The sequence below is a fragment of the Bufo bufo genome, chromosome 2 (genome assembly GCF_905171765.1).
Source record: "Bufo bufo chromosome 2, aBufBuf1.1, whole genome shotgun sequence".
Lineage (NCBI taxonomy): Eukaryota > Metazoa > Chordata > Amphibia > Anura > Bufonidae > Bufo > Bufo bufo.
Genome location: NC_053390.1, coordinates 54,875,981 through 54,892,842, shown reverse-complemented (window position 1 = coordinate 54,892,842; position 16,862 = coordinate 54,875,981). Strand labels below are relative to the sequence as shown.

The 16,862-nt window shown below is 46.6% G+C and overlaps 1 protein-coding gene across 2 annotated transcripts in view; it reads left to right on the top strand.

Moving 5' to 3' along the window:
- CTIF (cap binding complex dependent translation initiation factor) overlaps positions 1 to 16,862 on the top strand; it is a 185,130-nt gene that overhangs the window by 156,014 nt on the left and 12,254 nt on the right. For both annotated transcript variants that reach the window (XM_040421115.1, XM_040421114.1), the window contains exon 11: positions 11,863 to 12,018. In XM_040421115.1, the coding sequence (XP_040277049.1) occupies positions 11,863 to 12,018 (156 nt within the window). The remainder of the gene's footprint in view (positions 1 to 11,862; positions 12,019 to 16,862) is intronic.

Genomic DNA, 16,862 nt, shown 5'->3' with positions numbered 1-16,862 from the left:
CTCACGCTTGAAATTTTTACACTTTTGGGTCTGGTAAGGGGCCCCTTTCTGAAATAGAAGCCCCCTCCCGTCACTGTAGGGCCAGAGCCAGTTATCTCCTCTACAGCCTGCATTCCTTGCCTCTCTCCAGCCCTATCACGCTGTCGCTTCCTCAGGAATGTTATCTGGGATCACACACCATTTCTTTCCTCCCCTCACTTCATTATCAAGTGATTTCCACTTCTTCCAGCCTGCAGCTTCTAAACGTCTCCTCCACTATCTCCAGCGGCTGCTCTCTGTCGCCTTCCACTCTCCTAAACTTGTTCTAAGAACAAAGTTTCCACATTAAGACTCGCACACACTTGGCAGATCCCAATTGCTTAATGCCCGGCCGTTAAACCTCTTATCAGCGGCATCTTAAGCACTTTACTGCTCTTCTTTGTATTTACGTATAGGATACGAACACCGAATTTGGGCCAAATTTTCAGAAAAATGTTGACGTTATGTTTTTCTGTTACAAGCAACGTATTGAGCTTTTCCCTGTAAGAAGAGTTTTCCTCTTCAGTACTTGCCCCTCATCAGTAGAGAGCAGGATACTGGTTGGTGGGCTGAGCTGCCTGGGGGGGGGGGGGGGGATACTGGTGCCCTTTGAAGAGACCCAGTGGGCGTATGGAGACTTAAAGGGGCTTTCTGGGAATCTGATATTTATGGCCTATCCTCAGGATAGGTCATCAATATCAAACTGTTGGGGGTCCGACTCCCGGCGCCCCCACTGATCAGCTGGTTGTACATCGCTCCGTGAGCACTTGGGTATTTTTCTAGGTCAGTGACGTCATCATACATCGGTCAGGTGACGCAGCTTCCATTCAAGTGAATGGAGCTGGGCTGCAATACTAAGCGCAGCCTCTATCCAGTGGACGGCGCTGTGCTTAGTAAGCTTTAAGGAGGCCGCAGTGCTCACAGCAGCACCATGACCTCCTCAAACAGCTGATCGGCGGGGGTGTCGGGAGTCGGGCCCCTGCCAATCTGGTATTGATGACCTATCCTGAGGATTGGAAAAAAATGTTTTTGTGGCAACTTTTCATACAGTTTTCAAAGCCAAAGCCTGAAATGGATTAAAAAAGAATGGTAAATTATAAAGGAAGGACGTTTACTTCTTCCTGCTGGATCCACTTCTGGTTTCTGCTCAAAAACTGCATCAAAATCGATTTTATTTTTTTTATATATATAATATATATAAAATACTATGTGCAAAAACACAATTAAGGTCAGCCTTCTTCTGCTTATGAACCAGGTCATATCCCCAAAGCGGCAAAAGGGCTGCCACAAACCTTTGATGGACCTGATAGAGTTTGGGGTGGACAGATCTCATGGGCTGTCCACGTGTAGGCATATAGCAGATCGGTTTCCTGTTACATGACTTTTCATGTGTAGGCCGAGCTCCGAAACTCATCGGAAGAGTCTTAAGAAAACAAAAACTTAACATGTGATTGTTTTCCTATGAGAAGGCAGTAAATTATATCTTGCCAACCATAGCTAATTGTCAGATGATATTTTTCCCCTCCAGCTTGGCACGCCACTGATGGTTATTAAACTGAGCAAGGACCTGGGAACAGATCCTCCGTATGTACTGAACCAGTGGATCAGTAACTTTACACGCGGCCAAAAGAAACAAATGGATCCCCATTTCCTGTAATAGACAGTTCTTTATACATATCTTGTATCCAGACAAATACCGGTGCCATGTCACTATTCTGAGGAATTACTTGTGTGCCAGGCTGCCATTGATAGTCCAATCTAGAACCAATCTACCACTGACAGTCATATGTAGTACAAGAATAGCATTCACCAGGCTACCACTGACAGTCCTATCTGGTACCAGGCTACCACTGACAGTCCTATCTGGTACCAGGCTACCACTGACAGTCCTATCTGCTACCAGGCTACCACTGACAGTCCTATCTGGTACCAGTCTACCACTGACAGTCCTATCTGGTACCAGTCTACCACTGACAGTCCTATCTGGTACCAGTCTACCACTGACAGTCCTATCTGGTACCAGTCTACCACTGACAGTCCTATCTGGTACCAGTCTACCACTGACAGTCCTATCTGGTACCAGTCTACCACTGACAGTCCTATCTGGTACCAGGCTACCACTGACAGTCCTATCTGCTACCAGGCTACCACTGACAGTCCTATCTGGTACCAGGCTACCACTGACAGTCCTATCTGGTACCAGGCTACCACTGACAGTCCTATCTGGTACCAGGCTACCACTGACAGTCCTATCTGGTACCAGGCTACCACTGACAGTCCTATTTGGTACCAGGCTACCACTGACAGACATATGTGGTACCAGAATAGCATTCACCAGCCTACCACTGACAGTCCTATCTGGTACCAGGCTACCACTGACAGTCCTATCTGGTACCAGGCTACCACTGACAGTCCTATCTGGTACCAGGCTACCACTGACAGTCCTATCTGGTACCAGGCTACCACTGACAGTCCTATTTGGTACCAGGCTACCACTGACAGACATATGTGGTACCAGAATAGCATTCACCAGCCTACCACTGACTGTCATATCTGGTACCAGGCTACCACTGACAGTCCTATCTGGTACCAGGCTACCACTGACAGTCCTATCTGGTACCAGGCTACCACTGACAGTCCTATCTGGTACCAGGCTACCACTGACAGTCCTATCTGGTGGCAAACTACCACTGACAGACATATGTGGTACCAGAATAGCATTCACCAGCCTACCACTGACTGTCATATCTGGTACCAGGCTACTGGTACCAGGCTACCACTGAGTAATATCTGGTACCAGGCTACCACTGACTGTCATATCTGGTACCAGGCTACTGTTGAGTCATATCCGGTACCAGCCTACAAAACATATCTGGTACTAGGCTATTTGAACAACGAATGTTTGTAGAAACGCTCATTCCCAAATATTGGCCTGTGTAAAAGGTGCTGGCGATCACCTGATACTCATTGAAATGTGGTTCATGGGGTAATAGTGTCTTTCGACTGGAACCTAAAATAATCAGTTCTGTGTAGATCAGCCAGTGTAAACAGGAATCTACTGTATAATTGCCGTTCCCATACAGAATAGATGATTGCTGCCTGATGATCAGGTAATCGGTTTGTTCCTGATGATCGTCTGTAACATGACTCAGTGTAGAAGGACCTTAACATTGATTGTCGTATATGGTATCGGACTAACATTGACATTCATGCCTGATGCTCTGCTACTATTCGTATCTGGTGCCAAATAAGTGTGCAAAAGCTAAAAGGGGTTTTCAAGAGGATAAGTCATCAGTTAAAAATGTCGGAAAACCCCATTAATTTATCCCTATCTCTGTCACAGATCTCTGATCGACCATACTGGTGACCACTTTTTTTTCTTTCTTTTTTTTGCTGGTATGCAGGACCTAACACACATCTGACCTGGCGTGTTCCAAAAATGATCCAAATAATTATACTCTTATATAGATCTTATAAAACACAGAATAACATGGACACATGTTTTAGTAGTGATTGTGTTGTACAGCACATCTACAGGCCATATGCTGGTACTGCAGTCTAGGAGGATATAAACTTCTAGGATCACTCATGGCAGCAAAAGGACAAAGCCAACAGGTTATATTGATGATACAAGCTTCAAATGATCTGCCTTAACAATAATAAAGCCAATATTATATGATGTTTCCTTTAAAACGAGCTTACTAGGTCAGCCAGTCTATATAGGTGATGGTGGACCTGACAGGAGAGGTTCTAACACATTCACTTGCAGCCTGGTTTATTCTTCTATTTCTAAAAAGATAAGAAAAAAAACAAAACAATGGACAGCCCGGACTGGTGCGTTGCATGCAGAGTATCGGACGCCTCCGGAATATTCCTATAGCCTAAATAAATGTACTCCGCATGACGTGATGGTGACATCGGAAGACGTGGCCTCATTGCCGCTCTGTACCTCACACTTAAACCAATGGGAAGCCGTTATTTCCTAGGTCGGGCTCCTGCGGTTGCAGTGTTTAATACCATTAATGACAGCCATTTAAACATTGCAGATGGAGGTGTAAAGGAACAAAGCGCTAATCCAATCAGACCCAACCTGCTTCACATGGACGCCAGATGGCCGCGCGGGGAGCACACAGCGCTCGTTCACAGTAGGAATGACATGTAAATATTTGAAGTTATTACACCGGTGTCTGGAATACTGGAGCACTGGCAGGGAGCAGAATGAGCACTCGTATTAACCCTTTGTGTACAGATAGAGCGAGGGGTATAGCACCCAGAATGATACACCCACACGGGAGGGAATCCGGAATTCTGCAGCAGCAAAATCTACACCGAGTGCTGCGGATTTGATGTAGAATTCATAGCATAAATGTTATTGTTATTGCCAACATCACCCTCTGCACTGCAAAGGGGAAAATCCGCAGCACGAATTGACGTGCCGCCGATTTAAAGCCAGTTATGTGGCGATTTCCATTCTATAGATTTTCTGTAAAGTTTTGCCCACTTGGCAGCTACTTTGTCCGATGCGGACTTGTGTACGCCATTCTGCCGCATATACGCCATGGGTGGCCGTCCCCATAGTCTATTGCGGTAATCTCTATTTATAATGGAAGCCGTAACGCTCTCCAAGAAAAAGGGATACCCCTACGACTGGCATGTCACTGGAACCATAGTGATGCCTGGAGCGCTAATCTTGCCAGCAGCGTCTCCGGATAGAGCCTCTGACTGCAGTGTGGCAGTACCTTAGGTTGTATTCAAACTAGCACCGGAGAAGTCGCAGATTCCGCCACATTTGATGCATGCAGCGCTATTATTTTCTGCAAAACAGTAGTCGCTATGACCAGAGGCAGACTGGCTATAGACCCTACAGGGGAATTCCCGGTGGGCTGATGCCCAGGGGACCATCCAAGCACTCATCACAGCCGCCAGTCGGGTACATAACGATCTGGTGCTCTAAGCATTACTTAAAGGGCATCTGTCAGCAGATTTGTCCCTATGACACTGGCTGACCTGTTACATGTGCGCTTGGCAGCTGAAGGCATCTGTGTTGGTCCCATGTTCATATGTGCCCGCATTGCTGAGATTTTTTTTTAATTGTATGCAAATGAGCCTCTAGGAGCACTGGGGGCGTTACCATTACACCTACAGGCTCTGCTCTCTCTGCAGTGGTAACGCCCCCGTTGCTCCTAGAGGCTCATTTGCATATAATAAAACATAATTTTTCTCAGCAATGAGGACACATATGAACATGGGACCAACACAGATGCCTTCAGTCGCCAAGTGCACATGTAACAGGTCAGCCAGTGTCATAGGTACAAATCAGCCGACAGATGCCCTTTAATGCTGGGGTCATCCTCAGGACGGTGATACACTTGAATACTGTGGTGAAGGCGGCAGTATCTTGTGCTGCACTGTGCTATTTGGTTCTGCTGCGCAGTATTCTGCGCTGCACTACAGTATTGCAGCCCCTGCCTTCTATCATTTTGGACCTGCCTACAACATGGGGCCACTTTTAGTTGTTGTTTTTTTTTTCCTGGGCCACTTTAAGTTCCCAGTCCCATGGCCCATGGCCATGACTGAACGCCGGTTCCCAGTGGGGTCCCTCGGATGCCATTGGTGTCTGTCATGCGATGGATCTGCCATTGTGGTTAAAAGTTTGTGAACAGAACCTAAGGTCATGAATATGACGTAGGTGAGGAGCGCAGGGGTGCGAAAAAGAAGCAAGGAAAGGTCTGCAGGTTCAGTGGCTGTTCATGGACTGTGAGGACTATAGTTGTATGCTGAGGGAAGGGCTGCTCGGGGCTGACGTCACCTGCCGGTGACAGAAAACAGCCCGGGAAGAACAGGTAGCACTGGTTGATGCAGATCTGTATGATGTCATCTGATTCTTCTCTGGACTGTTACTATGTAGTGACCATGGGAATTCAGGAGGAACCGAAAAGACTTGTCACTAGCTTCAGATAACATGACTAATGGGTCACATCAGGCTGGGGTGTTGCAAAGAGTGTCTTCTGCTCTGGAGGACTCCACGCGACCATGTATTACACGTAATGCTGCTGTAGTACTACGTTTCACCTGTGGCTTCAGCTGCCTGCAGTGATCAACCCGTTAGATTTGGTTCTCCATTTGGAAAGGGGTTGTCCTGGTGTGGCCATCTACGGCCATGTTCCAGTTTGTTACATTACTCTACCGTATAATCGCAGGTCCACCTTAGATCTAATGGATCAAGTTCCAAAAGAAGCCAACCTTGTGGTGGCTCCACTGAAAATGTCTTCTGTTCCTTGGGGTCCTTTTACACGTGGCTATATTACCCCAAACGAGCCACGAGTTGATGGACGCTTGTTTCTAGGGCCTTGTAACTCAATGGAGGACGGACGACCCGTCAGCACAATAATTCATCCCCCATTAGGCTTGCATATTGTTGGCGGCACATCATACACAGGGCGGTGATGCGCTGCCTACAAATGTCGATTTATAGGTGCCACATAAAAGATGAGATCAACGATCTGTGGCCCACCCTTCCCTTGCTGCCTCGCCCTGTCAATCAAAGCAGCAAGGGAAGATCTGGCCACCGAAAAGAGCAGAGCTTGGGTGCAACAAGACCAACAGTGACGCCCTCGTTGCACCAAAGGCCTAATTTGCATATTAAAAAAAAGTATCATAAAACGGAAATGGAAACTCGGCTCAACAAAAGAAAATCAGCGTTTTAATCCGGTGAACGGTAGCTGTGTGTTGGATAGGGAGGTCTCTGGTGATAGATCCCCTTTAAAAGGTTAGTCCTGACTGCCCATAAATTAGAAACCGATCTCGGGACACGGGGCTGATGTGGCGTAAGCTGCGGCATCTCTATAGGCCGGCGCTCTCAGCCGGCTGACCAAATTGTTGGGTTATAAATCTGTCCCAGCAACGTGTTGAAAAGCTGATAATTACTCCAGAGCTTCTGTCTGACATGTGCTCAACATCTCCTCGCAAGAGCTTGTCTTGTTCTCCACATGTGCGCATAGTAAATCCACAAGGTGAGCCGGGGTGGCGGAGCTGGAGGCGAAGCTAGAATAACAAAAGAAACAAAGGTGGCGGAGTCATTAGATATTTTTTTTACTTATTTTTTATGTCATTTATGTATTTTTTTTATGTATTTAGTACATACGAAATCACCACCACCACCAAGTAATTTCTCGCTATTTCTCCCCAATTTTTTGTGCATTAGTGTACAGTGGCGGACAATGGCGACACAAATCTATGGGTCTTAGGGCTCATGCACACGACCGTATGTATTTTGGTATTTTGCGTTCTGCCAAAAACACGGATGACATCCGCGTGCCCCTAATAGAACAGTACTATCTGCGGACAATAGTAGGACATGTTCTATTTTTTTGCGGAACGGAAATACGGACATACGGAAACGGAATGCACACGTTTTTTTGGGGGCGGACCCATTGAAATGAATGGTTCCGTATACGGATCGCAAAAAGAAAAAAGGAATGGACACGGAAAGAAAATACGTTCATGTGCATGAGCCCTTAAAGATGAGAAGTCTATAGTGCCGGAACGTAGAGTCCGCGTGGTCTGTAATGTGGCCGTTCCTGCCGCTGTGAAGAAGTCCTGACAGAGGTGGAAATATGGGATTAACGTTCCTCTTTTACAGTCCAAATCGGGACCATAACGAGTGGCAGTCATTGATGAAATGAGCCAATCTGCGCTCCGGCTGATGGACCGTACATGAAGAACCGACTATAATCTCAGCAATCCTTTGTTCTTCAGCGCTGGGGTATAATACAGGCTGTAACTGGGGATCGGCGCTGTAATGTCCTATATGTACACATTATCATCCTGTATAAACTGTAATATGAGGTGAACGCCGCCTGTTATATTAGCCTCTATTCAGTTGTCTGTCATTTACATTAATTTGTAAAGAAACCTGATATCAGGCAGTTAGATTTTTATCCATTAATGAATTCTGAATGTTTAAGAACAGCTTAACGTCACGAATTGTGTTCTTATACAGTCAAGCATTATGACCATGGCTCGCTGCCATTTTTTGATAATGATTTGGCCACTTAGGGACTTTTCTCGAAGACGTCTCAGGACCATTTGTGGTTTTAAATCCTGTGAGTTATTCAGCTCTTGATTTAAAAATTTTTTTTATCTGACAGGTTTTGATAACTCCACTTCTTTGAAAATTATTTCCGGCAATTTCTTTGATTTGAGTGAAATGATCAGATAGTTTAATGCTCCGATGATGGGGGTGATAAGACGGTAGAAGGCGGAATAAAAAATACCGCTGTACTGTGGGTCTTATCTTCTGAGATAAGCAAATGTATTTTGTGTGACAAACTTGTTTAAAGGGGTTGTGCGCTAATTTCCAGACCTCTCAGACTGGCTGGACCCTCGTTGGTGATCATACTGGCAATAGGTCCCTCCACGTTCGCTCCCCAGCATCCACTGCTTGTTTCAAGCCCCTCTGTATGTAAACTTCAGGTTTGACGCCGCTGCAGCCAGTCGTTGGCCACAGCAGTCATCGGCTCTCCTTTTCACATGACGCAAGGGGAGCAGTGGCCAGTGATTGGCTGCTGCAGCATCAAACAGGAAGTTTACATAGAGAGGCCTGAGACAAAGAGTGGAGGACAGGGAGCGAACGAGCTGGGGATCAGGTAAGAATGATCACCACCATGGGTCCCTCCAGTCTGCGAGGTCTAGAAATTAGTGTACAACCCTTTTAAGGGCCATTTTATACAAGCTGCCGATAATTGCTCCGCTTAAGCGGTTGGCTCATCTCCGATATCTATGGCATATCACTAGAATATGCCGTTAACGTCAGATAGGTGCAGGTCCCACCTCTGGGACCCACTCCTATCTCCACAATGCCCCCCCTCACAAACTAAAGTAGAGAAAACACTGCGCATGCACGGCATCCTCTCCATTTTCTGTTGTGGGAGTTCTGAAAATAGAGCGCACGCGCAGGTATTTTTGCAGGTCCCATAGCGGCAAATTTGAGAGTACACCACACATGCATGACCACCTCTCCATTCACCACTATGGAACTGCCAGAAAATGCAGAGCCTGACCTTTTTTTGGAACTCCCAGCGGTAAACGGAGGGTGGCCATGCTAGTGCGTTGTGCTCTCCTTTAGTTTGGGGGGCTCGTTCTGAAGATAGGTGCGGGTCGCAGAGGTAGCACCCGCACCTATCTGACATTGATGGCATATCCTAGCGCTGCAACCTCCGCTCTAGTTTCTGCTGTATGGGGAACTGCTCCCCAGCCCCATTCTAGTAAATGAGACCATCCTGCCGTTCCCTGCAAAACCTGTGGTCAGACCCCAGCAGAACCCATCACTTTGCGTGACTGGAATAACCCTTTAAATACCACCATACAACTGTAAAAGTGCTCTATAATGCCTGTATACTTATATACGGTGCCCATTTGGCATGAACTGGATGTAAAACATAGTGCCCAAATAATTCCTGCATAACAATACCTAATTGACCTTGCTTCATTATGCCTAGTACCATATAGCTTCATAAATACAGTAGCCAGTTAGTAGTACTTCATAATGCCTTATTGCGGTTTTCTGGGACTGTAATGTTGATGACGTATCCATCATCAGTATCAAATCAGTGGGGGGGTCAACCCTCGGCATCCCCTCGATCAGGCACGGAAACAGCACAGCTCCATTTAGTGGTCAGTGGCCGTGAATGGTACTGCAATGGTGCTCTCATTCACTTGAGCGCTATGGAACCAGTACAAGTACCTGCACTACCAGTTTCAAGAGCAGCCACTGAGGGGTGCCTGTGTTTTCGGTAGAGCAGCTTCTGAGGGGTGAGTGTGCAACGTCCGACAGCGGCAAAGGGTCCCTTTAAGACATATTTGTGACACCAGTTGCAGTGAAGCAACAACGGGTCCCTTTTAAGAAATGGTGTTGGTGGTGGTGCCAAGGTGTAGGAATGGCCGAGTGGTATAGGGTGGCCTACAATGTCCCTTACTGTTTTGTATGTGTCACGGTGCTCCTACCTGGATACGCTGGACCCCAGGCGTTGTCTTCCGAAGCAGCAAATAAGGGGGGTAGTTAACTTGGGGATGAAGAATAAATTAACTCCAGACCTTGTGATGAAGTTCAATAACAGCTTTACTTGGCATAAACATTTCTCCAAACGGGTTACAGACTTTGTCTTGGATCCAGCAGGCTTTAGCATTAAAACTCTGCTAGGCAAAATCGTCTTTGCTACATCTGTTGCTCTCTGGCTCTGCTGTACTAACAGGGTAGCTGTATAACTGGATGCTGCAACTTCTCTCGGTAGTCTGTCTCTTAAGTAGTACCAGGGAACTCTACTTCCTGGCTTCTGAGGCTTCAGGCTGTGGCCTCCATATCCAGCAGAGCTGAAGGTGCTCTAGCTGGCATAGGGTACTTTCACACTTGCGGCAGGACGGATCCGACAGGCTGTTCACCCTGTTCACCGTCCTTCCGCAATTTCGCCGTGCCGCCGGACCGCTGCTCCGTCCCCATTGACTATAATGGGGACGGGGGCGGAGCTCCGGCACAGCACGGCAGTGCACGGCGAAAGCCGCCGGACTAAAAAGTCGGACATGCAGGACTTTTTAGTCCGGCCGCTTTCGCCGTGCTGCGCCGGAGCTCCGCCCCCATTATAGTCAATGGGGACGGAGCGGCGGTCCGGCGGCACGACAAAATAGCGGAAGTCGGATCCGATATGGTGAACAGCCTGTCGGATCCGTCCTGCCACAAGTGTGAAAGTAGCCTTAGACAGGGCACATCCAGCAGGGATATGCTCCTGCACAACCTCCCTTAGCAGGGGGTAAGCTGGAACTAACTCTAACTAGAACTCCACCCTTCCTGCAGCAAGTAGGACTCACCCACCACACCACGGAGGGTGGGTTAGAATGGAAAAGAAGGTTCCACTCTATGTAACTATGGCTCTGCCTTGTTTGCTGCCACCTGCTGGTGAACCAGGCACATTTCACATGAACATAACAGTTACATTAGAAATAGGAAATGCACAGTGTTTGGACCTGGAGTAAATACAAATGATGACATGAGGTTAACCAATAAAGACAGTAGCGAGGTGCCAAGGTGGTAATGCCACTCAGGGGCGTTAAAAGTGTAGTTTGGGAAAAGCAGCCACTGAGGCGTGAATGTACAGAGGTTTTAGGCAGAGTCCTTCCTCGCTCTTCCCATTCACTATGCCGAGCATGCATGTGTACGGGAGGATCCGGATCAACATACTATTTTCTGTGTTGTATATGGCCAGATATAGCATTCTACCGGATTCGTCAGGAAATTTCCCAGACTTATACCGCCAGCATATGTCAAGTTATGGCCATACTGTGACCTGAGTCACCCATGGGCCACAGTGTGCGTCAGGATACTTTTTTTTGGTGGTGGCCCACAGTCTGGCGCTTTTTTTATACCATCCAGACGAGGTTGAAGGCCATTTTTGGTCGTGTCCTTACGTTGGACATATGGAGCGTTCCTATGTAAATGTAAGATATACCCGATTAATAACCTATAGATGGTGCTTTTCTGCTTGTCTCTCCGTATTGCATCTTGCCTATAGCAACCCAAAAATTGAGGAACTCGACCCCGTCTGTTTGCCGCTGTGTACTTTGCCATCACCAGATGTGAAGCAATAGGTTTCAGCAGAGAAACGGACAAACCGCCTCCACCTTGTAATAGACGGCGGTGACCGTGCTTGGGGTTTACTGGTTTCCTCTTCTATATCGCGTCTGTCTGTCGGGTTCCTGTTACTCTGCTGTCTGAGCACACGTTTCCTCTTTCGTTGTCTCGTGGCCCCGACTCTTGTGGTTAATTTCTTCTGACTTTTTTGTGTTTTGCAGAAAGATTTCTCCGTACGAGAAGAGCTGCACATGTCTGATGTGGAGAGCTGGTTGGGATTCATCACCTTCCTCTGCGAAGTTTTCGGCACCATGAGGAGTAATATGGGCGAGCCTTTCCGAGTCCTTGTGTGCCCGATCTATACCTGCCTTAGGGAGGTAATGGCTGCTGACCTGCCCAGTGAACATAATGCCACATACTGCCCATCTGCTGGGAACTTATAGAAACTTAAAGGGGTTGTCCCCTCCTTTGCTATTGATGCCCTATCCTCAGGATGGTTCATCAGTATCAGATCGGCAGCCCTCACCCCTTGCCAATCAGATGTTTCATAGTAGCTACGTCACCAGAACTACAGCGCCAACCTTTCTGTAGTGGTCAGAGATGGTTACTGCAGCCCTGTTCCCATGGACGTGAATAGAACACTGCCGCAGGTACAAGCTCCGTCCACTGCACAATGGAAGTACTCTGAAACAGACGATTGTCGGGGGTGCGGCATGTCGGAACCCTGCCGATCAGATATTGATGGCCTGTCCTGAGTAAAGAAGCGGAGACCCCCTTAAAGGGTTATGCAGCATTGCATCAGACCTCACAGAGTGGCCGACTTGCGGTGGTGATCATACTTACCTGCTCTAAGCTGCATGCCGGCCCTCGCTTCGTCTCCCTGGTGCGCTGATATCAGTCAACGTCCTGTTGACGATGGGCACGTTACTGCTGCAGCCAATCACTAGCCTCAGCGGTGACCAGCTCCCCTTGCATCATGTGACCATTTGTTGTGACGCAAAAGGGTACAGGTCACCACTGCGGCCAGCAATTGGCTGCTGCTGTCACCTATCCCTCCCTTCATCCCAGAGAAAGACCGAACCCAGCGATGGGGACCTGGTAAGTATGATCACCACCGTGAGGTCTGACATAATGATGAAGAGCCCCTTTAACCCCATGAAACATCAAAAATATAGGGCTGACATCAAGGCAGAGCACAAAAGACAACAGAAACAATTGGCCACTTTCTTGCAGAAACAGTGCCACTCTTGTCGGTGGCTGTAATTGGTATTGCAGCTCATCTCCAATCAGATAAATACTGGACACATCCCACAGACAGGGTTGTATTTTCCCGTGTCTTCAACGTGATGAGTCACTTGTCATCTCGCCATTACAATCCATCCATTACTGCAATGAAGACAAAACACATGGAGGAGGTAGACTCTGTGCAATAGTGATGGAGTACAGCGCCACCTACTGCAGGAATTTGCATGAACAATACATATATTTAACCGTTTTGTGTCACTGGTGCCGTTTTTTATTTTTATTTTGCTTTTTACTATATTTTACAATATATGGCAACCTTAAGGTGTAAGAAATTCGCCTAGTAGTGTCCTGTAATCAGTTTTTATCATCATTTGCTCCCTTGTAATACCGTTATATAGTGGCAAGATAATCCTGCCATATACACATAAAACCCGTATGTTACTATCCTACACTGCTAGATAACCTTGAACGGTTTTAGTTTAGGAGCCTGCACATTCTTCTGGATTGCCGTCTCATAAAACCACCAGCGTGACCAGGGCACATTGGTGACGCCAACGGTTTGTCGTACATTGTACACCCCCAACCCGTGATTCCTTTGTTCCTTTAATCAGACGTAGTCCCTGCATAAGCCCTTTTGCAGAGATTTTGCTCGGAGCAGAGGTGTCCCCCGGGACCTGGCACAGATCAGTCACTCTCCTCCCCCCACCCTGGAGGCTTCAGGCCTGTCTTGGAGGGGTCCCAAGTGCTAAGCGTTTTCTGGAATACATTTGGAAAAGTGATTAAACGTGTAATCGACCATAGATGTTTACAGCGTAACATGCACAACGCACACATTACACTGAGGCTCAAGCAATCACTATATATACCGTATATATCATGATATACTGCCACCCTGTGAGCTCCGTATGCAGCCGGATTGTATAGTGATAAGTTATGGAATTGTGTAATGCATTTAGTGGATCAGTACTTCACCATTCTGATTTTTACTGCTTGCAGTGACTGAATTGAAACATTCCTTTTAAACTCTGTTCCGGTCATGTCACTGGAGCACGTGGCTTATTACAAGACAGGACTCTGATCACTGAGCCAAGAGCTGCATTCACAAAATAGCTAGCTGCTATTAGAAACAGTCAGCAAGCTGGTCACCAGTCACTCCCCTCCTTTCTAATGGCTTAGCCGAAATCCCATAATCTAGTAATTAATCTTTTTTTTTTTTCTTTTTTTTTTTTTAACTATACAGAGATTGGTGAAAGGTCAGTACAGGATAAGTAATGTATGTACACAGTGACTTCACCAGCTGAATAGTGAGTGCAGCTCTGGAGTATAATACAGGATGTAACTCAGGATCAGTACAGGATAAGTAATGTATGTACACAGTGACTCCATCAGCAGAATAGTGAGTGCAGCTCTGGAGTATAATACAGGATGTAACTCAGGATCAGTACAGGATAAGTAATGTATGTACACAGTGACTCCATCAGCAGAATAGTGAGTGCAGCTCTGGATTATAATACAGGATGTAACTCAGGATCAGTACAGGATAAGTAATGTAATGTATGTACACTGTGACTGCACCAGCAGAATAGTGAGTGCAGCTCTGGAGTATAATACAGGATGTAACTCAGGATCAGTACAGGATAAGTAATGTAATGTATGTACACTGTGACTCCACCAGCAGAATAGTGAGTGCAGCTCTGGAGTATAATACAGGATGTAATGTATCTACATTTTATTCTATATGTCAGCTGCTATGGACGGACACATTAACTCTGAGAATGTATCTCCTGATGAATAGTAGGATGGTGACATATTTGTGTAAGATTTTGTACACGTATGTTGTTACTAGAACATGTATGATGGCAGTAGTTGATCTTTGCTCAGTCCCTTCGTCTGTCACTAGACGTTACTGAGTGACGTTAATGAAACTGGGCCCGGGGCATTGTCTGTGTGTGTGGAGCCAGACCTCTGCAGATCTCTTTCATCCTCCCATCCATCTAAATAAGTCAGGCGCTTGTGCAGTGTCTCCTTACCGTCAGCAGAATTGTTAGACACAGTTTAGAACACAGATCCTGGATACCGTGGCCTCGGCGGCACATTGAGGACTCTTTTAGGATGACCCTTTACTTTATTCTTTTTTCTTTCCACTTGACTCGGGGCAGAGTTTTCCGTCTTGCTTTCTTTCTGGCACTGGCTCGGAGTGTAGTCCAAGTCTAGAGAGCATGTACATGAATGATCTCTATCATGTGCTTATCACACCAGCCGCAGTAATTACCTGCCGCTGCAAGTGTGTGTACAGTGCAAGCGGTTTTAACAAACCCTTTTCTATACGGCCCATATGAGATAATAAAAGGGGGGTCCATCCTCAAGCCGGTGCAGAGAACCATTGCCAGGAGGAGCCCTTGAGTACCACAGTCATGCACTGAAACCATCAGGTACCCACTTATTTCCATGGGCTCCACTTCATGCACTGAAACGCACCCACTTATTTCCATGGGCTCCACGTCATTGAAGATGACTGTTCCACGTGAGGGAAACTTTACCAACTATCTGAAAGTGGATTTTAGGCGTGCAAAGTGCATTCTGCCATACCTAATTTCCACACGCCCTGCCCCAGTAGATGATGCAACAGCTCCCCTCCTCCCCCTCCCTGCACAATGACCACCAAAAAGGTCACAGAGCATGCCCACAACACTCTCACAAATAAGTGAATCATCTCAAGACTACACATAACTAGACCATGTGGCAAATCTTTGATTCAGAGCAGATCGGGCAAGATGGCCGCCCTCATAATGAAGTACAGAAAATAGGATAAAAAAAGAGTATTAATTAATATTTGGTTTTATTACAAAATATATCTGTTTTGGTGATGCATTCCGTTTAAGTGTTGACATTATCACAGGATTATGTGTCTTCAGAAAAGAAGGCCTGTGGAAGACTATGTCAGGCTACCTTCACACTCGCGTTTGGTGCGGATCCGTTCAGATAATACAAACGTCTGCATCCGTTCAGAACGAATCCGTTTGTATTATCTTTAACATAGCCAAGTCTTGAACACCATTGAAAGTCAATGGAGGACGGATCCGTTTTCTATTGTCACATAGAAAACGGATCCCTCCCATTGACTTACATTGTGTGTCAAAACAATTTGGCTCAGTTTCGTCAGACGGACACCAAAACGCTGCAAGCAGCGTTTTGGTGTCCGCCTCCAAAGCGGAATGGAGACTGAACGGAGGCAAACTGATGCGTTCTGAGGGGATCCTTATCCATTCAGAATGCATTAGGGCAAAACTGATCCGTTTTGGACCGCGTGTGAGAGCCCTGAGCGGATCTCACACACGGAAAGTTAAAACGCCAGCGTGAAAGTAGCCTAAGCTTGAGGCCCATTTACATGGCTAGATTACCAGACCAATTATCAGAAATGAATGCTTGATCTAAATAATTGACCCTTATAAATGTGATGCCGATCACCCAACAAACCATGAACCTGCATGGGGATGAATGATCACAGTAGCAATCATTAATTCCTTTGAATAGGGAATGATTGCTGCCTGTCAATGCAGCTTAAAGGGGTTTCTCGAGACTTTTATACTAATGACCTATCCTCTGGATAGGTCGTCAGTATCTGATCAGTGAGAGTCCGACACTCTCTTGACCCTCTCCGATCAGCTGTTGGAGAAGGTACTAGCTCTAGCGCCAGTGCCTTTTCAAACATCTGATCGGCAGAGGTCCCAGGTGTCGAACCCCCACTGATAAGATACTGATGACTTATCCTGAGGCCAGGTCATCAGTATAAAGGTCTTGAAAAGCCCCTTTAAACAAGTGGGAAATGATCAGGAAAAAAAAAACGTTTGTTCCCAGTTATTGGTCTTCCCATATTAATGGACCCTTAGATTAGACAGTGTAAAGGTGGGCCAAATTGATCAAATTGTCTCCGGCTGGATAATAAATTTGCATCTTTAGATACTTTTGTCTAACT